Below are 18,040 nucleotides of genomic sequence, written 5' to 3'. Positions count from 1 at the left end.
CATCATAAAAATGTATTGTATTATTTGGTGTTAAGTAATAGAATTATAACAAATTATATAAGGATTCAATTTGACAGTATTTTTTGCCAGTGATTTTTAGCTCATTCTGTGTTTAATTTTGCACACCTGAGCTTTTGTCCCTGTTTCTCTTCTTCAAGAATGTTTTTTGACAGCTGCTCTTCCACTAAGCGCATGATGAGGTCTGATTAGGCTTGGCAAAGTGTAGATGGTTCAACTGAAGCGCCAGATGCAGCTTTTTTCCCCTGCTGTATGGTTATGTTTTACCGTATGAAACAGCCAGATGCAGCTCTCGGGACTCATGTCAGATCTTTGCTGGATTTTTATCTCTGCTGAGTGGTTATGTTTTTGATAGCGTTTATTGCATGCATGTGTGCTCGTATGCTTGCAGGCATGTGAGCACAAATGCGTGTCATCATTCCATCTATAAACAAGATAGATTTGAGTGAACTGTGATTAAACTTTTTGGGTGTTTATAGTGGGGTTGTGTTAACAATCCATTAAAACTTGGCTTACATCCACCGGAGTCTGCAAGGTCAACTTAATGATTTGTTGGTTGAAATTTTACAAAAAGCCTTTTAAGTCACAAGATGTCTGTGAAGTTTCTCAGTTCTCACATTCACAAGTGTGATGCGTATTGTTAATGTTGCACCCTCAGACAGACATGGCTCCGTTCTCCTTTTGGCAACTTTATTTTCCTCAGTTCAGGTTTGGAGTTTACAGGCAGCATAGCATATCATCAGCAACCCATGCTGTCACGTTCCACACGCTGTTTACTTTTTTCCTTCTTGCACTTACTGATGACATCACAAGTCTGAACTTTGACCTCCTGGAACTAGTGAACTAAAATAATTCACTGAAAATGTGTCCAAAAAAAAAACAAAAACACAATTAAATCAGTATACTCTTTAGAGATTTTTTCAGAGATTCAGAAAATGTCAGTTTTATAGCCACTCTCACATCACAATATTAACATATAGAAAGTACAACATCAAATGTAAAAGCTTGTGTTCCATTTAACCTTTGACCTCTCCTTCAAGGTCAAAAGACTGATCTGACGATCAACAATAATTCCATAGTCTTTTTTTTTTTTTTTTTTTGCCTGTCCCATTTGGTTCTTTAGCCATCAGAATTGTTGTCTGAAGACCAACAAGGATACCCAATGGATTTATTTTGCCAAATGGATCATCGTGGCATTGCCGTATTGGTCCATTTGATCGACCTTTGTTTTTATTATTTATTATATTTTATTTTCAGATGTTACAGATGGGACAGACATGAGTGAGAGATAGGAAAGGGAGAAAGAAAGAGGAAGGAAAAGAAAAACAGAAGGGGAGAGGGACAGTGAGAAAGGGGGGGGAGAAAAAAAAATCTCCTGGATCACCTGTTGAGAGAAGAAGAATAGAGAACAAGTAAAAAAAAAAAACAAAGCAATATACTAAACACAACACCATCGCATTAATCTAGCTAAGTGTAAACAGCAGTAAATACTAAATATTCAATGTTGTTGTGCAGCACGCAGGACAGACAGCGCACAATGTGCTTTGAAGTAGCAGCCAAGAAAGGTGTAATTTAAGTCTACGAGCAGTGAACACCCGTGTGCATACCTGTGCGCTTGTATTCAAATGGTTTCCACATGTAATGGTCTGCAAGAGGATGTAGCGAGCCATAGCCCCGTCCCCTAGGGCATGAAGCAGGCATGGAGGAGATCCAGGCCCCAGACATCCAGAGGCCTCAGAGTGCGAGAGCCCAAGAAGGACCACCGGAGGGGCATCCGTGCCACCCTCATGGGAAGGGCTGAGGATCCCCAGACGAGGTGTAACCCAGTAGCCACCGAGCAGAAGCTAGAGGGGGCTGCACTGGCGTGCCCGCCGGCTCTGCCGGCAGCCAGCTGTGCCAGAGTGAACCGAGCCACAGGCCCAGAGGCCGGAGGCCCGAGGGCCCCCCGCACCCCGGAGGAGGCCTGACCGAGCAACAGGCGCCAGGCCCCGCCAGGTAGCCACCGGGAGTGAGCTGGTACATACCTGAGTGCCCAGCCCCGGACACCAAGAACCACCAACACACCGACCCCTGAGGGCATCAGTCACCAGCAGGGAGTGTGGTGAGGGGAGATAGGCCTTGGAGGGCCTGGGAGTTCCCAGAGAGGTGGAGTCTAAGACCCGACCTGACATATAGACACAGACAAACAGGCACACACAGACACAAACACTCAGCACTCACCCAACGTAAGGATTCCATATAGAGTCTAATTGCTAAAAAAAAAAAAAAGAGTGGCAAATCATACAATTGAAAATTGATTCTTTACTAGGTTTTCTATTATGTGTACTGTTTTCTATTATGTGTTATGATGAACACTGGTTCATCCCTTGAGTTATGTGCATTGTTCATGATGAATGACCCAAAGGTCAATGTAAAGTGGTTCCAAAAAAATCATCTGAAAATGGGCCAAAAATGAGGGAAAAGTAGACATAAAAAGAGCACTTGAAAATTTTACAAGAAAAACTGAATCATTGGAAACAATTTTTTTTAATAAAAAAAAAAAAAAAGAGAGAGAGAGAGAGAGAGAGAGATGTGACTCAAGACTTATGCACAGGACTTTACTTTATGGTTACTTGGTCTCAAGGAATAGGAAGAGTCCTTCCTGGACTATTTAGGCAAGAACTTCAACTCCTCTTGAGCGTCATTAGTAGTCATCAAAATAAACTAATAAACTGGGCCTGAACGATTTTCCTAGTTGCTGTATTTAGTTTTGGCCTTTTATCTTTAGGCCCTTTCATCTGTGCTTCCACTGCTCAGCTATCCCTCACACCATCTGCTACACTGGGTAAAACTAAATGACATCGCTCCTGTTTTACAAGTTTACTAACACAAAATATAGATCAATGCAAATTAGATAGAGGTCAACTGCTCTGTCCTCAAAGAACTAGACTAAATTTTCCTAACGTTTAGGTAATATCAGGTCTCATCAAGTGGGTATATTGGAAATGTAAAAGCTTAAATGCATTTTTACTGCCTGGACTAGTTCTATAATCTGATTCACGGAAAGAATTCACAGATTCTTCTTTTTATTTCTATATTTCTTCACCCCAGCTGCGCGATGAAAGTGTCGGTGTGGCGGGTCGTGGTCGGCGGTGTCGCTACAGGGTAGGCGAACGCATCTGCAACGGCATCCGCAATCACGCCTCGCCGGGTTAAAAGACTGACTGGGGTCCTATGTCGTTGTTGTTGTGGAGTTGTGTGGCTGGCAGCGGGAGAGCGGCATCTAACTGTGTGTACAGCAACTGTGAGGAAAGTGTAAATAAAATATGTTGAAAAGCTTTATAAAGTCATCGAGTCTGATACGGCTCCTTTTTTAAACAAATTTATAATTAAACTATAGGTTCAGTGGCCGCACACTGCCATTTTTCAGTCAATGTAGGTTCCAAAAAACTCCCAAATGAGTGTCATCCATAAAGTTTGGATACAACTTTTAAATCAAATTCAATTCAAATCAAACAATCAATATTTGATTCAAGTGCAGATGTTCAACTTTAATTCGAGGTGTTAAATTTTTTTGTATGAACCATTTAAGATTTACAGTCATTTTTATACACAGTGCCCCATTTATAGAGGCTCAAAATTAATAGGACAAACTAAAATAAATGTAAAAACTATAGACTCTTTTTAATACTTGGATAAAAAAAAACCCTTTGCAGTCAATGACTACTTGAAGTCCACAATGTTTGAAAGATAATACAATTTGGTTCATGAGCATATTTGTCTCCTCCCATTCTGGCACAAGTTCAACTTGGTTTCAACTTTCCAAAGAATTTTTTTAAACAGAACTAAGCAGGCATCTTTAGATGTTTTTTGGAAAACTCAAATGTGACCTTTATGTTCCTGAGTGTAATCAGTGGTTTGCACTCTCAGTATTTCCTTTCATGGTTTATGTCTCTTGACAGTTCTGGACTTGGTTAGATATTGCAAAGCTGTTATTCTTAACTATGGAAATAATTTATAATACAAAATTATTCACTTCTCTGTTTTCTGTGATCTTTCTGGCCTTTTGGTGTTGCTGAGATGTATGTCTGCTTTGTTTGTCATGAAATAACAGTGAAACAGGTTTCACTTGACCATGAAACCTCTTGGTCAGTCAATTTTCCTATTCATTTTGAGCCTCTGAAAATGGGGGACTGTTTATAAAAATGGCTGTAATTCTGGTTCATGCACGATTTATGTAAAAACCCTTGAATTACATTTGAAAATCTGCACTTCAGAGGCAAAACTATAGAAATGTGACTTTATCCTAAACATTATGGAGGCCACCATATATGGAGCAGATTGCACACCCATAGGCTAGACTGTTATCATGTCAAGGCTTGTGAAGAAATATGTAAATAACAAATTTAAAGAATATGTTTGAGGATGTATTTTGTTACCCAAATATTGCCAGTAGTTGTTGTGCTTGACTAGGCTGGACTAGAGTGCTGTTAATCTTACAGTGGTAAACGTCACTGGATATCAATGACAGCGATTAGGAATGTAACTTAACGTACATTTACTCAAATACCTTACTGAAGTACAGGTTTAATGTAATTTATATTAGTATTTCAATGTTGCGCTACTGTCTTTTTTTAAAGGGGCTTTTTGTTACTTTTCCTGTTCTATATTTTGGATGAAAATGTTGTTCTTTCTACTCCATATAATTCATTTGAACGTCTTAGTTGCTTGAAATAAAATAAACAGTATAAATGATTGTTTACATTTTGTTGCAGATATGTCAACTTAATTGTTATAGATACATTTACTCATCAGTACATGAGTAAGTAAACTAATCAGCGGCTGCATTAAATTGATATGCACATATATGAATGAATAATTTCCATTTAAGAATATGTATAACGTCTGTGATTATGAAAAGTGCAATTCTACATTTAAGTAGCTTAATTATATTTTAAATCGCCCGAACTTTTTAAAGCTACTTAAGTATTATTAGATATTTTTAAGTAATGTCTGTTTTTTTAAATAATTATCCAGCACAAAACATATCTAATCATGTCTAACAACTTTGCATGTAATAAATCTGTAACAGGGGCGATTGTTATGTACACTATTTTCTACACAGATTCTGCTTGAATATTCGGATTTCCTGCTCCTTTGCAGGTAATAGATTAAAAAATATAATAATAATAATATTTAAAAAAAATAATAATATAATAATAATAAAAAGAAAAAGAAATGCACTTGGTTTGCACGCTTTAACCCATATATTACATTTCATTTCGTTCGCTTACCAACGAACCACAAGACAAACATTTTGGGTTTGGGTTTACGAGGGATTGCATGTATTTTGCGATTTTAACTGCTGCTCTCGCGTTATGTTGGTTGAGATCACGTGAGGGCTGTTGTGTGTCACGTGATATTGTTTTTCCTTATTCGCAGCGGTTTTTGTGGACGAAGTGGAAATGGCGAGAAATGAGGAAAAACAGCAGGGCAGACTGAACAGACTGTGGCTCCAGAAAGAGAGAGAGGGTAAGCGGGTAATACGTTTAGTGCGATATGCATTCAGTTGATAAAAACAAGCCGCTTTGGGGGCAGCTAGCTCTGCCTGTTAACTACAGTAGTGCTAACCCTCAGCTGCTAGTCCAATTAAAAACATACATTGAAATCTTGTAGTTTACACACTCACCAAAGCTCAAAAAGTAGGAGTTTTGCTGGACTACATAGCATTATTTGTCCACTGTCTCTCATTCTCACATATTCACTTGGTTTAATACACAGGCTTTAGCCCACGTGAAAACGCATATCCGACCATAAGCGATCCCTTCTGAAACCCAGAGATAACCAGAGACAAAAGCAACTAAAATATAAGTTTGCATTTTTACCTGTTGTTATGTTAGAAAATAGAAAAAAGAAGAGTAAGATGACTGTTACATAAAAGCTTTAAGGTGATTGTGGATGATTTCCCAGTAGGGACAAGTAAGTACTTCTTAATCAGAAACTTCCCCAGATATAAAACAAGAGGGGAGTAACTTTTATCTATATCTATCTATAAAGTTAGGTGGATGATACTAGAAGCATTTTCATCAAGTGAATCTGTAAATAAATATTTCATGCCCAGATGGCTAATGAAATTTAAGGTCATTTTCATAAGGCTGCAGAATAACTGCCCAAATAACTGCCTTTAGGTCGACCAAGATGGCTGAGTGGTTAGACATGTTTCTAGATTACAGACACATAAAATATGGCCTGCGGGCTATTCTGCAGGAAAACAAAATAATTAATAAGAGGCAACATTATGCTAAGAATCTCAAGGCAAGTAACTGTTGTGCTACTGAAAAGAATATTTAGCAGGATTTTTTTGTTCGTTAGTTAATTTATCTATGTTATTAGTAATATCTTCCTTGTGACCTTTGACCATGTTTTGATGAAGATATTCACTGGCACTTTGTGCACTTTATCTAAGATGGTATTGCACCTCGCTGGGGGGCTCACTTATGTTCTAGATGGACTTTGGCTACACTGGTTTCTTTTCCTTTACAGAGGGACGCCTCAGAGATATTCACGAGCGTCGACCAAAGCTGGTAATGAAGAAGCAAACAAAACACACAAAAGTCATGAAATTGTCACCATAATTCACTTAACTGGCTAATTTCATCAAGCCATTTCCTTTCACAGTCTACTCTTAATTCAGCTGCTGCTGTGAAAAAGTGGATCCCCAGCATCAAGAATGAAATTGAGTATTATCTACAGGTGAGTGTTTGTAACAAAGCAAGATTGGGTTTATTTTATTATTTATTTATTTATACTTTACCAAGTTCTTGTTGTTTTTCCAGCAATCACAACTTTCTCATTACCCGGAGAGGAAGATAGGAGAGTTTCAGCTGCACATTGAGGCCTTAGAGAAAGAGTACAAACGCTTCATTGCCAAACTACGAGTTCTTGATCCATCTTGTAAACACAAGCCATGGACTCCTCGAGCTTATTGCAAACGAAGAGCAGATATGCAAGATTCTCCAGCAATTGGTAAGTAGTTAATCTTCTGCTTTGAGTGAAACTAATAGTTTTTCTTTTTGACTTATGAGAATATTTCATCTTAGAATGTCACAAAAAATACAGTCTGAATGTGTAATGTGGAAATAAGATAAACCATATACATAATTTCCAAGTCTGAAAAGTGAAGCTAAAGCTTAAGTGACTCCTAAGTAACAACTTTGCTACTTTTAGTTCATACTGAATAAAATATTTGTAAATGATGGCCATTATTAGTTTCAGAAAGCAGGATAGACCAGGGCAAGCTGAGCTGGTGAGTGTGTTCTTTGAGTTTCGCATTCAGATCCATCACCAGCTCGTGGCATCAGGTTTCAAAACTCCAAGATGTTGACGGTGAAAACACTTAGTTGTTTGTATACACTCAACATGGGCATGAATAAGAGGAATGAATGGTACCATCAATACCATGAATGGCAATTTTTCATGATTTCTTTGAACAGTTCTTTTTCCAGGATGAGTTTATTTTGAATTTTCTTTTCAGAGGGTCAAAAGTATATGCACCTTCAGGTAAATCTGGTAATGGTGGTAGCATGAAGCTGTGGGGCCATTTTGCTGTCAGTGGTACAGGTACATTACACAAAGTAGACGATATAATGAAAGGGGACTACATTCAACTTCTACAACTTCCCTTCAGTTTAACAGCCAAATGGTTGAAACATGGACACGAGTGTCCACATGTTTTTTGATGTGTTTAGATCCTGGAATGGCTTTGCCAAAGCCACAGCCTCAATCCTATTGAATAACCAGGTCTGTGACATGAAAATAACCAATTTAAATGAACTCTAGTAATTTTGCCAAGAACAGTGGTAAAACATCCAGCGAGAGTTATCAAATTATATATTTCATCCTAAATTTTGATCTTGTGTGAATTAGAGAAATTCAATAATAATAATTAGAATAAGTGATAATTTAAACTTCTGCGCCCCAATTCCTGTTTTTTAAAGTCATTTAATTTTAATGTTACATAATTAATCTTCTCTGGAAAAAAAAACAATTCAAGGAAATCATGAAGAGCCTACAACTATCCTTACATTCATGCTCATGATGACTGGATGGAAACTGCAGACCACAACTGTAACGCAAGGCCTTGTAACAAGACTTTACTAAACAATATAGAATCTGTGAGTTAGCATATACATCTTTTTTTTATTTTGAGCTGACATTACATTTGACTAATGTAAGGTGTTTACCTTGTAAATATTAACCTCCTAGGACCTGGTGTCCACATATGTGGACATCACATTTTGGGTTGTCTAGACCAGCGGTCTCCAACCTTTTTTGCACCACGGACCGGTTTATGCCCGACAATATTTTCACGGACCGGTCTTTAATGTGTCGCGGATAAATACAACAAAATAAAACTAGTACCGGTACCGAAAAAAAGAAGATTTATTCATAACACACGTGAAAAGACCCAGGAAAACCGAGTTAACGATCAAAACGATAACAAAATAATGCTGAAAACCGATAAAAACCCTGAAAACCGCACATTTCACACCTGAGCCTCAACTCTCACGGCCCGGTACCGGTCCGAGGCCCGGGGGTTGGGGACTGCTGGTCTAGACCACAGTACTAAATTTGGCTCTACAAGGACATTATGCTGCCACTGTTCTATCAAATTTTAAAACAAATGTCCTCATGTGGATATCAGGCCCTTGTAGAGCAAAGTCAGGTAAAAAGTCAGTTCTTTGTTTTGTTTTTTTGTTTTTTTATCAGGTCCCAATCAGCCCAAATAGCAAAGAGAAATTAAAAATGCACGCCATGAAAGAGAAGGTTAATGCATCATTACGTTCATGCTACATAATGCATTTCAATCTCTCATATTGATACTCAGTAAAATATTCTATAATATTTTTGAGACCACCTGGAAAAAAAAAATATATAAAAATTAGAACAAACAGTTATATCAGTAACAACACAATTTTTAAATTGCCAGATGTAGCGTAAAAAAATTATATTAAAACATAATCATCTTTAACACAAATTGTTATCCTGTGAAATTAACATTGTGTGTTTTGTTGTTGCTTTAAGACAGTGGTATTGGTCATACATATATCTCACGTGTGTTCATTTTTATTTACAGTTAAAAACCCTCGGACCTGTGACTCACAAAACGATGGCAGTCAGCAAAATGAAAGTGTCTTTATTAGCAGAATGGCAGGATGTTTTGCACCCACTAAGCTGGTCTCTGAAACCTCAAAGGCCATGTGCGCAGTTCAGGACCAGCCGCTTTCTTTTGATCAAACTCGGCTGGCAGTGGCTGCTGCTTCATTCAGAGGAACACCAGTTCAGCCTAGTTCCTCTCAAACGCAGAGTCTTGCCAGGATCCTGCAGTGTGGCTTGCCAAATCTTAATAATTCCCATTCAAGACAAATATATTCAGAGAAAAGCAAAGATGGGGTATCAGAGACTGTTGGGCAGAAAGCTGCCTTCCAAGAGAATAACTCAAACTGTGGAGCAGCAGGGAGGATACCTGGGAAGTCATCCAACATTGAGACAATGGAGGAAAGGACTGGTCATGTCTTGGGACTAGACTGTTATTCTTCTTCTGATGATGACTCTGACACATAACTTGTTTTTTATATTACATATTTTATAATACAATGGTTTATTGAAAACTCTTTCATCTCCTGTGTTCATTTAGCACATCCATCCAAAGTTTATATTAGCATATAAATGTCTCTTGTCATATAATGTCATAACAATAGCTTCATTTATGAAAACTATGAAGTATTTTAGGACAAAGTTACAAAACCTGCTGTGTAAGGAAATTGCATGTTTCCAAAGAGGATGAGTAATGTCGTTGATTTCAGGTAGAGAAGTTCATTGTCATTTTCAGGCACTTCTGAGCAAAGTCAGTCATCCTGACCACATCAACTTCCATTATGCAACAGAAGAAGAATGTGTGAGAAGACAACTAATTGATAGAGTCACTTGCTGATTCAGTGATTCATTTTAGTCTTCTCTTTCAGGTTATATTAACTGGAGCAGCCGCGTAGACGGCCTGGTTAGACCCCAAAACCCCACCCTCCCACCTAACCCATTCTTTGCTGCTAAAGCTGTTGCTACTGTTGCTGCGAGGACCGCTTTCAGCATGACACTTCTGGGAAACAGATACATCAGCTTGTAGACTAAATGCAGTCTGTGCAATTTATGGTTAAGTGTGACGTAGTTGCCATTTTACTTCGAACCTATTGCACACTTTATGGTGGAGTTCCCACTGTCTCTGCATGAACTTGGAAAAATGAAACAGTTGTGGACAGGACTGAGGACTTGCACCGAACTGATTAAAATATACCAATACCAAAAAAAGATAAAGACTACAGAATCTAGACAATGGGCGTTATTAGTTAAATTCACAGCTGATGTAAATCGTTTGCTTCGATGCAGTTCTAAATGTCTTGCAGCTCTCACAGCTGCAAGGTCGAAACTCGAAAGACACTTTTTTTTGTCCCAAGAGCCCACTAATAGGGGTTACTTGTGCTTGTAAGCAGAATTTTGTGATTGAAAGATAATAGGTAATGGAAACTGCTGCACCCACAACTATGAGATGGCAGGCGCATTTGCTCCATATCCTAGGAAACCAACCCAAAATGTCAGTAAGACCACAACGCTATTAACAATGCACTGAGCAGGGAGGGAAGCGGTGTGTGCTCAGCTTTCCTGGAAGCCCATCTCTGAGGTATTGGTTGGGGTTGAGTCTCACCTCTGAAGTATCGTTGCTGTCAAGTCTTCACAAGCAGACGGCAGGAAAGCCAGTGCAGAGATGTGCGTTCTTTTATGTGGCAGCACAATCATCCCACCAAGAATACTCTGTGTGCTATTGAAACTGCTGTATCACTGTTTACTAACAGACTGTGTCTCATTAAGAGTAAATCAAAGGAAAAATACCATTTGATAATGACGTGTTTATTCTCTAAAACGATTCAGATTTGTGCGACATCTCTCTCTGGTTCAAATTTCAAGTTTCAGTTTGTCAAACCAGAAAGGCCAGTAAAGAAGCTCAGAACTATGTCAACTGGGCAGCTAGACTTTTTACACTTTTCTAACATCCAGTGCAGGTGATTGTAGTTGCTCAATCTTTCCTTTTGTGGAATTTGTGAAAAAGTTTCATGTCTCAAGTGACTTGTAAGGTGGTTAGTGAGGTGAGGGTCAATTGAAACCTCTAACTTCCTTTCTTCTCAGACTTAGTTGCACAGTACACTCATATAGGTGACCTATGAAGCATAGAAAAACCAAATTATTTGATAACGTTTAAATAAAAAGTTACATGGCAATATTTTGAAAAACACAAACGAACCCAAAACAACAAAACAGCCCAGAGGAAATAAGCAGTGGTTAAAATTTTCATGTAAAATGACATGCTCTCTTCAATGTGTGGGAGGGTTATGGGTGGTGAATGCCTTGACAGCTTCTTTTAAGTCAGAGGTGCTCAGACAGAAGCACACACCTCCTTTTTGCAGAGGACATAGATGCACATATCTGTCACACATCACAGATCAGTGGTATGGCCTGCACCGTGAACTTTGAGCAGAACTATCCATTTCCACAAATGTTTCTTGTGGATGGAGGAGGAGGAGGAAGACAGCAGGATTCTGCTCAGCCTCCAAGTCTTATACCCTGCTGGTCCTTCCCGCCTGCCCAGGAGAGAATGAAGAGCCGTGGGAAGAGTAAGGGCTGCATGGGAATCAGCCCCGGGCTTGCATTGGTCGTGCTCTTTCTGTTTCTGCTCGTGTTTGCAGCCCTGGGATTTGAAGCCTTTAAGATTTCCAGGATAGAGGACCAACTGAGGAACAGTGATGGAGAGGTAAGGACTAACATGGAAAATTCATAAGAATGAACAAATCCAACGATCTTACAGTGAGTTAATAAGCTAATGATTAGTGCAATCAAGAAAGAGATACAGTAATGATGTGATGACTCTTAACAAAGCAGGGGAGTAAGTAACATTTGCAAAGACATAATTTTAATAACATTCCTTTATGTTCGGTTTTGGTTTTTCAGATGTGTTAATTGGTGACACGCACCAAAAGTGAAAAAGGTGACTACTGTCACCCATGCATAGAGGGGGAGTGATGGGTAGGTGTAAGGTGGGAGAATGGAAGAGTAGTTGGAAAGTTTAGCAGACCAGCAAAGTTTACTAATTAATTAACTTCGGTTTGGCACTGTTTACAGATGTGTTATTCTTTAGCTGTGCCTTGACATTTAAAAGGCATACCAAGGGCTTCATTGTTCCATCTGTGGTCACCAGTCCAGTGAGACAGGATATCCTCTCTCTGCGAGTTTTAGAAATAAGCACTGAGACACAGCGTCTATGATGTGGTATTGAGACTTCTATGTCACTTTTGTTTTACTGAAGGTGAACCAACCTGCGGCTGAGTTTAGTGTACCCCAGAAGCAAATCGGTAGGCCTCTCTCATCACACAGCTTTTTTTTTTCCCATTAAAGAATAAGAAAAGATGATGTGACTCTAATCTGTGTGTTGTTTCAGGTCTTGATGAATCTGGCCTTAATGGTCAGGACAAAAGCAAAAGATCTGCAGCACATGTGATAGGTAAGTCTTTTTTTAAATTTAAGCCATGCTCTTTGATTGTTACAAACTGCACATTTGTTAACATCAGATCTTTCATTTGGCAGGGCGAATTGAGAAAACAGAACACCCTATGACTTTAAGATGGGATTCAAGGGCGAGTCGGGCATTCATCTCCGGAGCAGTGGCTTATCTCACTGCAGATGGTGCTCTGCAGGTCAATGAGACCGGATTCTACCACATTTACTCACGGGTTGAGTTGATCTTTAAGCAATGCTCACGTACATCCTCATTTGATCACACTGTGTTTGTGAGGAGAGCAACAGATACCCGACCTCGGACTTTGATGACAGCCCACAGGGGGGGCTTCTGCCCTCAGCAGACGAGCTACTCGTGGACCACAGAGAGTTACCTCGGCTCGGTCGAGCACTTGGAAAAATATGACAGAGTTTATGTGAATGTATCCCACCCAAGATATCTTAGTCACTCGCATTATGGCAACTTCTTTGGTCTATACAAAATCTAAAGAATCCGGGGTGTTGGGCATTGTGTCCTATATTGAAATTGTACGCAACTGAATGTAAACAACTCAGGCAGAAGTGAAACTTACTCATTACTTTATTTGACTGATATATCGAATGTTATTTCTATCATACACAATAACTGCACTCTGCATAATATGATCTTTGAAGGTAAAAACAGGGAAATAGTGCACATTCTCGTGAATGGCACCTTAAAAAAGGCAGTGACATTAAATTAACCACATGCAGAAAGAAGTATTGTGTGTTTTGTTGATAATGGGGGAGTCACTTGACACTAAAGTTCTGATTTAATTTCAGCATTTTCTAAGTATTTATTTTGGTTTTGATCTAAATATTTGTCTATAAAACTAATGTTGTTATGCTTAAGTTTAAAAGTATATACAGATAAAGTATATACTCCTATTTTCTTTCAACAGGAGACGAAAGAGCAAACATTTGTTAATAAATAAAGTATTTCCATTTGACATCTGGTGTGTGAGGAGTCTGTCTTATGAGGAACACCTACATGAGTTTTGAGTATGACCACTGGAAAGTATTCACATGAAGACACCAACCTGAATTTACTACTGATAATGACCCTCATTTCCATATGTTCCACTCAGATTCAGCATCAGTTTAACACTTCAGGAGATTTTCTTTAAAGCTTTCAGTTAAATCTGAAAAGGAGCCTGAAAACCAGCCAGTCATTAAAAGCTCCTTTCCTGCTAATCGTTTCATAGATGATTTAGAGACCACGCTGCATCTGTACTTGCATTTTTGCAACTTTTTTTTTTTTTTTTTCAGTTTAGCACCCTCATTGCTCTGTTCTTTTTCTGTACACCACAAACACACATGTTAGTAGATGTGAGAAAATGCAGCTTGGGCACAAATGAAGGGACAAAACTGAAACAGGGTTGACGTGTTTCCTTCCTGTGAGACTATCACGAGGGTCGTGCATGCGTGCATCCTGATTTATGTGAAAGACTTTGTGCTTAAAAGACACTTGTACAACTGTGAATGAGACCTGACTAATCCTTTAAAACATCATAATTTGGATTAAACTATCTCAGCAGTTACTGTTTTCACAGTCTTTAATGATCAGTAAGAGCAAAAATGAAACATATTTTTCATGCACTGTGCAGTCCTTAAAGGAAGTCTACAGTTGAGCAAGTGAAGTGCATTTAATTGTGTTTCTTTTGCTGTGCTAAACAAATTCAGCGTCATTTAGTGAACCACGTCTGTTCTACTTTGCTGAGGCCTCACCTCCAGATGCAGCTGTACAGAGTTATCTAGAAAGCGTTATTCAAACCACTGCTGTGAAGGTGTTCAGCGTTAACTCATCGGTATAAATCCGTCTGGTGAAGCCTTGGTCTAGGCTTGTGGTTTCATCTTGTTCCAATATTCACTGTTTATAATCATCTCGATACTGGCTGTTGAAAGCAATACTCTATACTAAGTCTCGCTTTTGCCTCCAAAGCCCTCTAAACCTCTGAAGACAGGAATATAATTGCTGCACTTTATAAAACAAATCCAAATTATTGCATTACTGCATAATCTTTATTGTACACACATTTCACTGTGGTGGCCCTGCAACTGAAATCCTTACGTTTAAGCTTTTGTAACTTTGCGTAAAAAGTTGCCAAACAAAACCACACATTAAAATGAGTTCCTCGGTAAGACTTAATCGCAACCTTATACGTCTGACAACTAGATTAGATAGTATGTGGCAAAAGAGTGTTGTATATATATATATATAGATATATGTATAACTCAATCACACGATCAAGCTAAGCGATAAGCGGTTACTCTCTGCCTGAGCAAAACATCCCCTGTGGCTTTTAGATCCACCAAAGAGGCTGACACAAACATGTTGAAAATTAAAGTCAAGTAGATGACTAGAAAGATTAAAAATTTATTTGCCACCCATACAGAGTCTCTGGTTTATTTTTTGCTATTATGAATTCTCGCGCACTGTCGCTCTGTTCTACTTTTCTTATGCATACTAGTAGTGACGGTGGTAGTGTTTTCCAAATAAGTGCAAGAGATCAAAGGATCGAAGTTACACTCTCTGTGCCAAAGGTTTTACCAAAGCTGATGTGAAGTAAGGAAAGAATTCTGGTCAATATAGAAATATTTTAGGAGCCAACTCACAGAACAGCTTCATAGTAATTGAACTTGTACGTTGAGATGTATTTATGCAAGTAACAAGGACTCTAAATACTGAGGTTTGTTTTAATGATTAAATAGGAAAATACCCATTGTCATCACCTTTTTCCAACCAAGCTCTGCCCACTTGACAACACTGAGTATCCGACTGAGTTTCAGATGGAATGCAAAGCATCACACCGACCTTCTCACGTTATCACCATCAACCTCACTGTTCTCTGCAGTTCCAGAGTCTTGAGATGAGTGGAGTTTTTATTGTAGTGGGCATGGTTTTGGAGTGGTACGTTTAACAAATACGCAAAGGTGTGATTTTGAGTTTCTTTTTTTAATGTATAAGTCTCATACGTTAGGGTGATGCTCTAAAACCCATGATCATAGTGATAAAAACAAATTTAAAAAAACCGAGATCTTATTCATCAAGTGAATTTAAATGTGTGAGTAATTGCTGCCTGATGCATCACTTCATTAAAGCTTCAATTCGCCGCCTTACCATTTGTGTTGCCAACTGCCCCTGTTTCCAAAGCCTAAGAACCTTTTTCAAATTGCACACTTCATCATATTTTTAGTGCCACATGCAAGAACCCAAAAAGGAGGGAGGCGGGGGTCTGCAGCACCCCCTGTCGCAAAAGGCAGACATCACAAGACCCGTGCAAAAGTGAAAACAATAGTACTGTAGATAAAGATGCTGAAACACGTCCTATGGTGTACAACATCTGATTCAAATGACGTTACATGCTAAAGACCAACTACAAGGTTAGAAAAGCATCCGATTAATGACCTTCATCCCCCTGGAAATTCTTGGAATTTTCCCCTCATCTGAGTATCATTCTCTAATTTGGGATTAAAAACATGGTTATCGACCACCATGACACAAAAGAGATTCACACACCGTCCCTGATGAATGTCCTTACAGACATTTTGAACAAGCTGGTGCCTCTCTGGATATTTCAGGATATTTATCTCCTAAACTTCTGAGGGCCAGGTCGCACCTGTGTTAGAATAATGTGTGTAAGCCGGGCAAAAAGTGATTTCAATTGTTTTAATGTGTTTTTTTAATATGTGTTTTGTCTACTTATATTAGTAAATAGACTATAGTGAACAGGATTTATAAATAAATTTCTATATAAAATAAAGAAATTATGAAAGAGGTATCTTTATGACTGCATTATTGTACCTTCACTATAATCAATCCAGTCCCTTTTGGTCACTTAAAATATCTTTATAGAATTATGATGTTATATTAGCTGCAATCTCTGTTAATGTCTTGGACATTTCAAAACTACATTTTTGATGTCAACAAGACTTTATTTAACTGGGTAAATAAAGGATACAGTCACGCTCATAATTATTCAAATTTTAACTTAAAGTTACTTTTATGCAACCAGCATTTTTTTTTTTTTTTGTTGACTGGAAATGACACAGGTGTCGCCCAAAAGATAATAAGATGATGTACAAGAGGCATTATTATGGGGGAAAAAAATTTCCTAGCTTTTATTTACATTTGAGCAAAAAGTGTCATGTCCAGAATTATTCATATGCTTCACAAACTGTCACAGTCTCTGGGAAAATTCAAAGTTCTATATCATTCCAAATAGTCCAAGCTGTTCTAAAGCATCCTAAGTACCCTGGTTAATTGAGAATCACTGTTTTAATCAACTCAACAGGTGAAAAACAGCAGCTCTCTGCAGTTGGTTTGTGGACAGACATGGCTAAGACAAAGGAACTCAGTGAGGACCTGCGGCTGCACAATGTGGCTGCTCACAAGTCAGGAAAGGGCTACAAGGCCATATCTAAATGTTTTCAAGTTCCAGTGGCTACAGTGCAAAGTATTATTAAAAAATGCAAAATGTTCTGCACTGTGGAAAATCTCAGAGGACGTGGTCAGAAGCCAAAAGTGACACCTGTGCTGGCCAGGAGGATAGTGAAAGAGGTGAAAAAGAATCCAAGGATCACCACCAAGGCCATCCTGGTGAATCTGGGCTCTGCTGGTGGCAATGTCTCAAGGCAGACAGTCCAACGGACACTGCACACTGCTGTGTTCCACAGAGGGCGCCACTTCTCCAGATAAGGCACACAAAAGCTTGCTTGGCCTTTGCAAATGCTCATCTGGACAAAGAAGAAGACTTGTGGTCTTCTGTGTTATGGTCAATTCAATTCAATTCAATTTTATTTATATAGCGCCAAATCACAACAAAAGTCGCCTCAAGGCGCTTCATCGATACAGAGAAAAACCCAACAATCATATGACCCCCTATGAGCAAGCACTTTGGCAACAGTGGGAAGGAAAAGGAAGGAAGAAACCTCCGGCAGAACCAGGCTCAGGGAGGGGCGGCCATCTGCCGCGACCGGTTGGGGTGAGAGAAGGAAGACAGGATAAAAGACATGCTGTGGAAGAGAGACAGAGGTTAATAACAGATATGATTCAATGCAGCGAGGTCTATTAACACATAGTGAGTGAGAAAGGTGACTGGAAAGGAAAAACTCAATGCATGGGAATCCCCGGCAGCCTACGTCAGATGAAACAAAAATTGAATTGGTTGGTCACAATGATGTTTCCTTCATTTGGCGTAAAAAAGGAGAAGCCTTCAACCCTAAGAACACCATCCCCACTGTTAAACACGGTGGTGGTAACCTAATGCGTTTGGGGTGTTTTTCAGCCAATGGACCATGGAACCTAATCACAGTAAACGGCACCATGCAAAAAGAGCAATACATGAAGATTCGCAACAACAAAATCAGGCAGTCTGCGGAGAAACTTGGCCTTGGGCACCAG

At 39.0% G+C, this 18,040-nt stretch overlaps 2 protein-coding genes across 2 annotated transcripts; both read left to right on the top strand.

The window, feature by feature from the left end:
- The first annotated feature begins 5,398 nt into the window (after positions 1-5,398).
- On the top strand, positions 5,399-9,790 carry LOC146641148 (uncharacterized). Its single transcript, XM_085399142.1, has 5 exons — positions 5,399-5,529; positions 6,541-6,581; positions 6,676-6,750; positions 6,834-7,023; positions 9,134-9,790. The coding sequence occupies exons 1-5, from the start codon at positions 5,463-5,465 to the stop codon at positions 9,619-9,621; spliced, it is 861 nt and encodes a 286-aa protein (XP_085255268.1). The 5' UTR covers positions 5,399-5,462; the 3' UTR covers positions 9,622-9,790.
- Positions 9,791-9,969: 179 nt separating this feature from the next.
- Positions 9,970-13,542, top strand: faslg (Fas ligand (TNF superfamily, member 6)). Its single transcript, XM_085399143.1, has 4 exons — positions 9,970-11,857; positions 12,410-12,455; positions 12,542-12,604; positions 12,688-13,542. The coding sequence occupies exons 1-4, from the start codon at positions 11,558-11,560 to the stop codon at positions 13,104-13,106; spliced, it is 828 nt and encodes a 275-aa protein (XP_085255269.1). The 5' UTR covers positions 9,970-11,557; the 3' UTR covers positions 13,107-13,542.
- The last annotated feature ends 4,498 nt before the right edge of the window (positions 13,543-18,040 follow it).

This window comes from Rhamphochromis longiceps, linkage group LG23 (assembly GCF_057381845.1).
Source record: "Rhamphochromis longiceps isolate RC_006_pf linkage group LG23, R_longiceps_female_GT1.1, whole genome shotgun sequence".
In the NCBI taxonomy this organism is placed as follows: domain Eukaryota; kingdom Metazoa; phylum Chordata; class Actinopteri; order Cichliformes; family Cichlidae; genus Rhamphochromis; species Rhamphochromis longiceps.
Note: the sequence above shows the minus strand (reverse complement) of the source record. Positions and strands in the feature narration are given on the sequence as shown.

Bases quoted from the DNA above. Each gene is read 5' to 3' on its own strand.
- LOC146641148 (XM_085399142.1), top strand. From the start codon at position 5,463: ATGGCGAGAAATGAGGAAAAACAGCAGGGCAGACTGAACAGACTGTGG. The intron at 5,530-6,540 runs GTAAGCGGGTAA...TTTCCTTTACAG, and splicing joins GCTCCAGAAAGAGAGAGAGG to AGGGACGCCTCAGAGATATT. The intron at 6,582-6,675 runs GTAATGAAGAAG...TTCCTTTCACAG, and splicing joins ACGAGCGTCGACCAAAGCTG to TCTACTCTTAATTCAGCTGC.
- faslg (XM_085399143.1), top strand. From the start codon at position 11,558: ATGGCCTGCACCGTGAACTTTGAGCAGAACTATCCATTTCCACAAATG. The intron at 12,456-12,541 runs GTAGGCCTCTCT...GTGTTGTTTCAG, and splicing joins TGTACCCCAGAAGCAAATCG to GTCTTGATGAATCTGGCCTT. The intron at 12,605-12,687 runs GTAAGTCTTTTT...TTCATTTGGCAG, and splicing joins ATCTGCAGCACATGTGATAG to GGCGAATTGAGAAAACAGAA.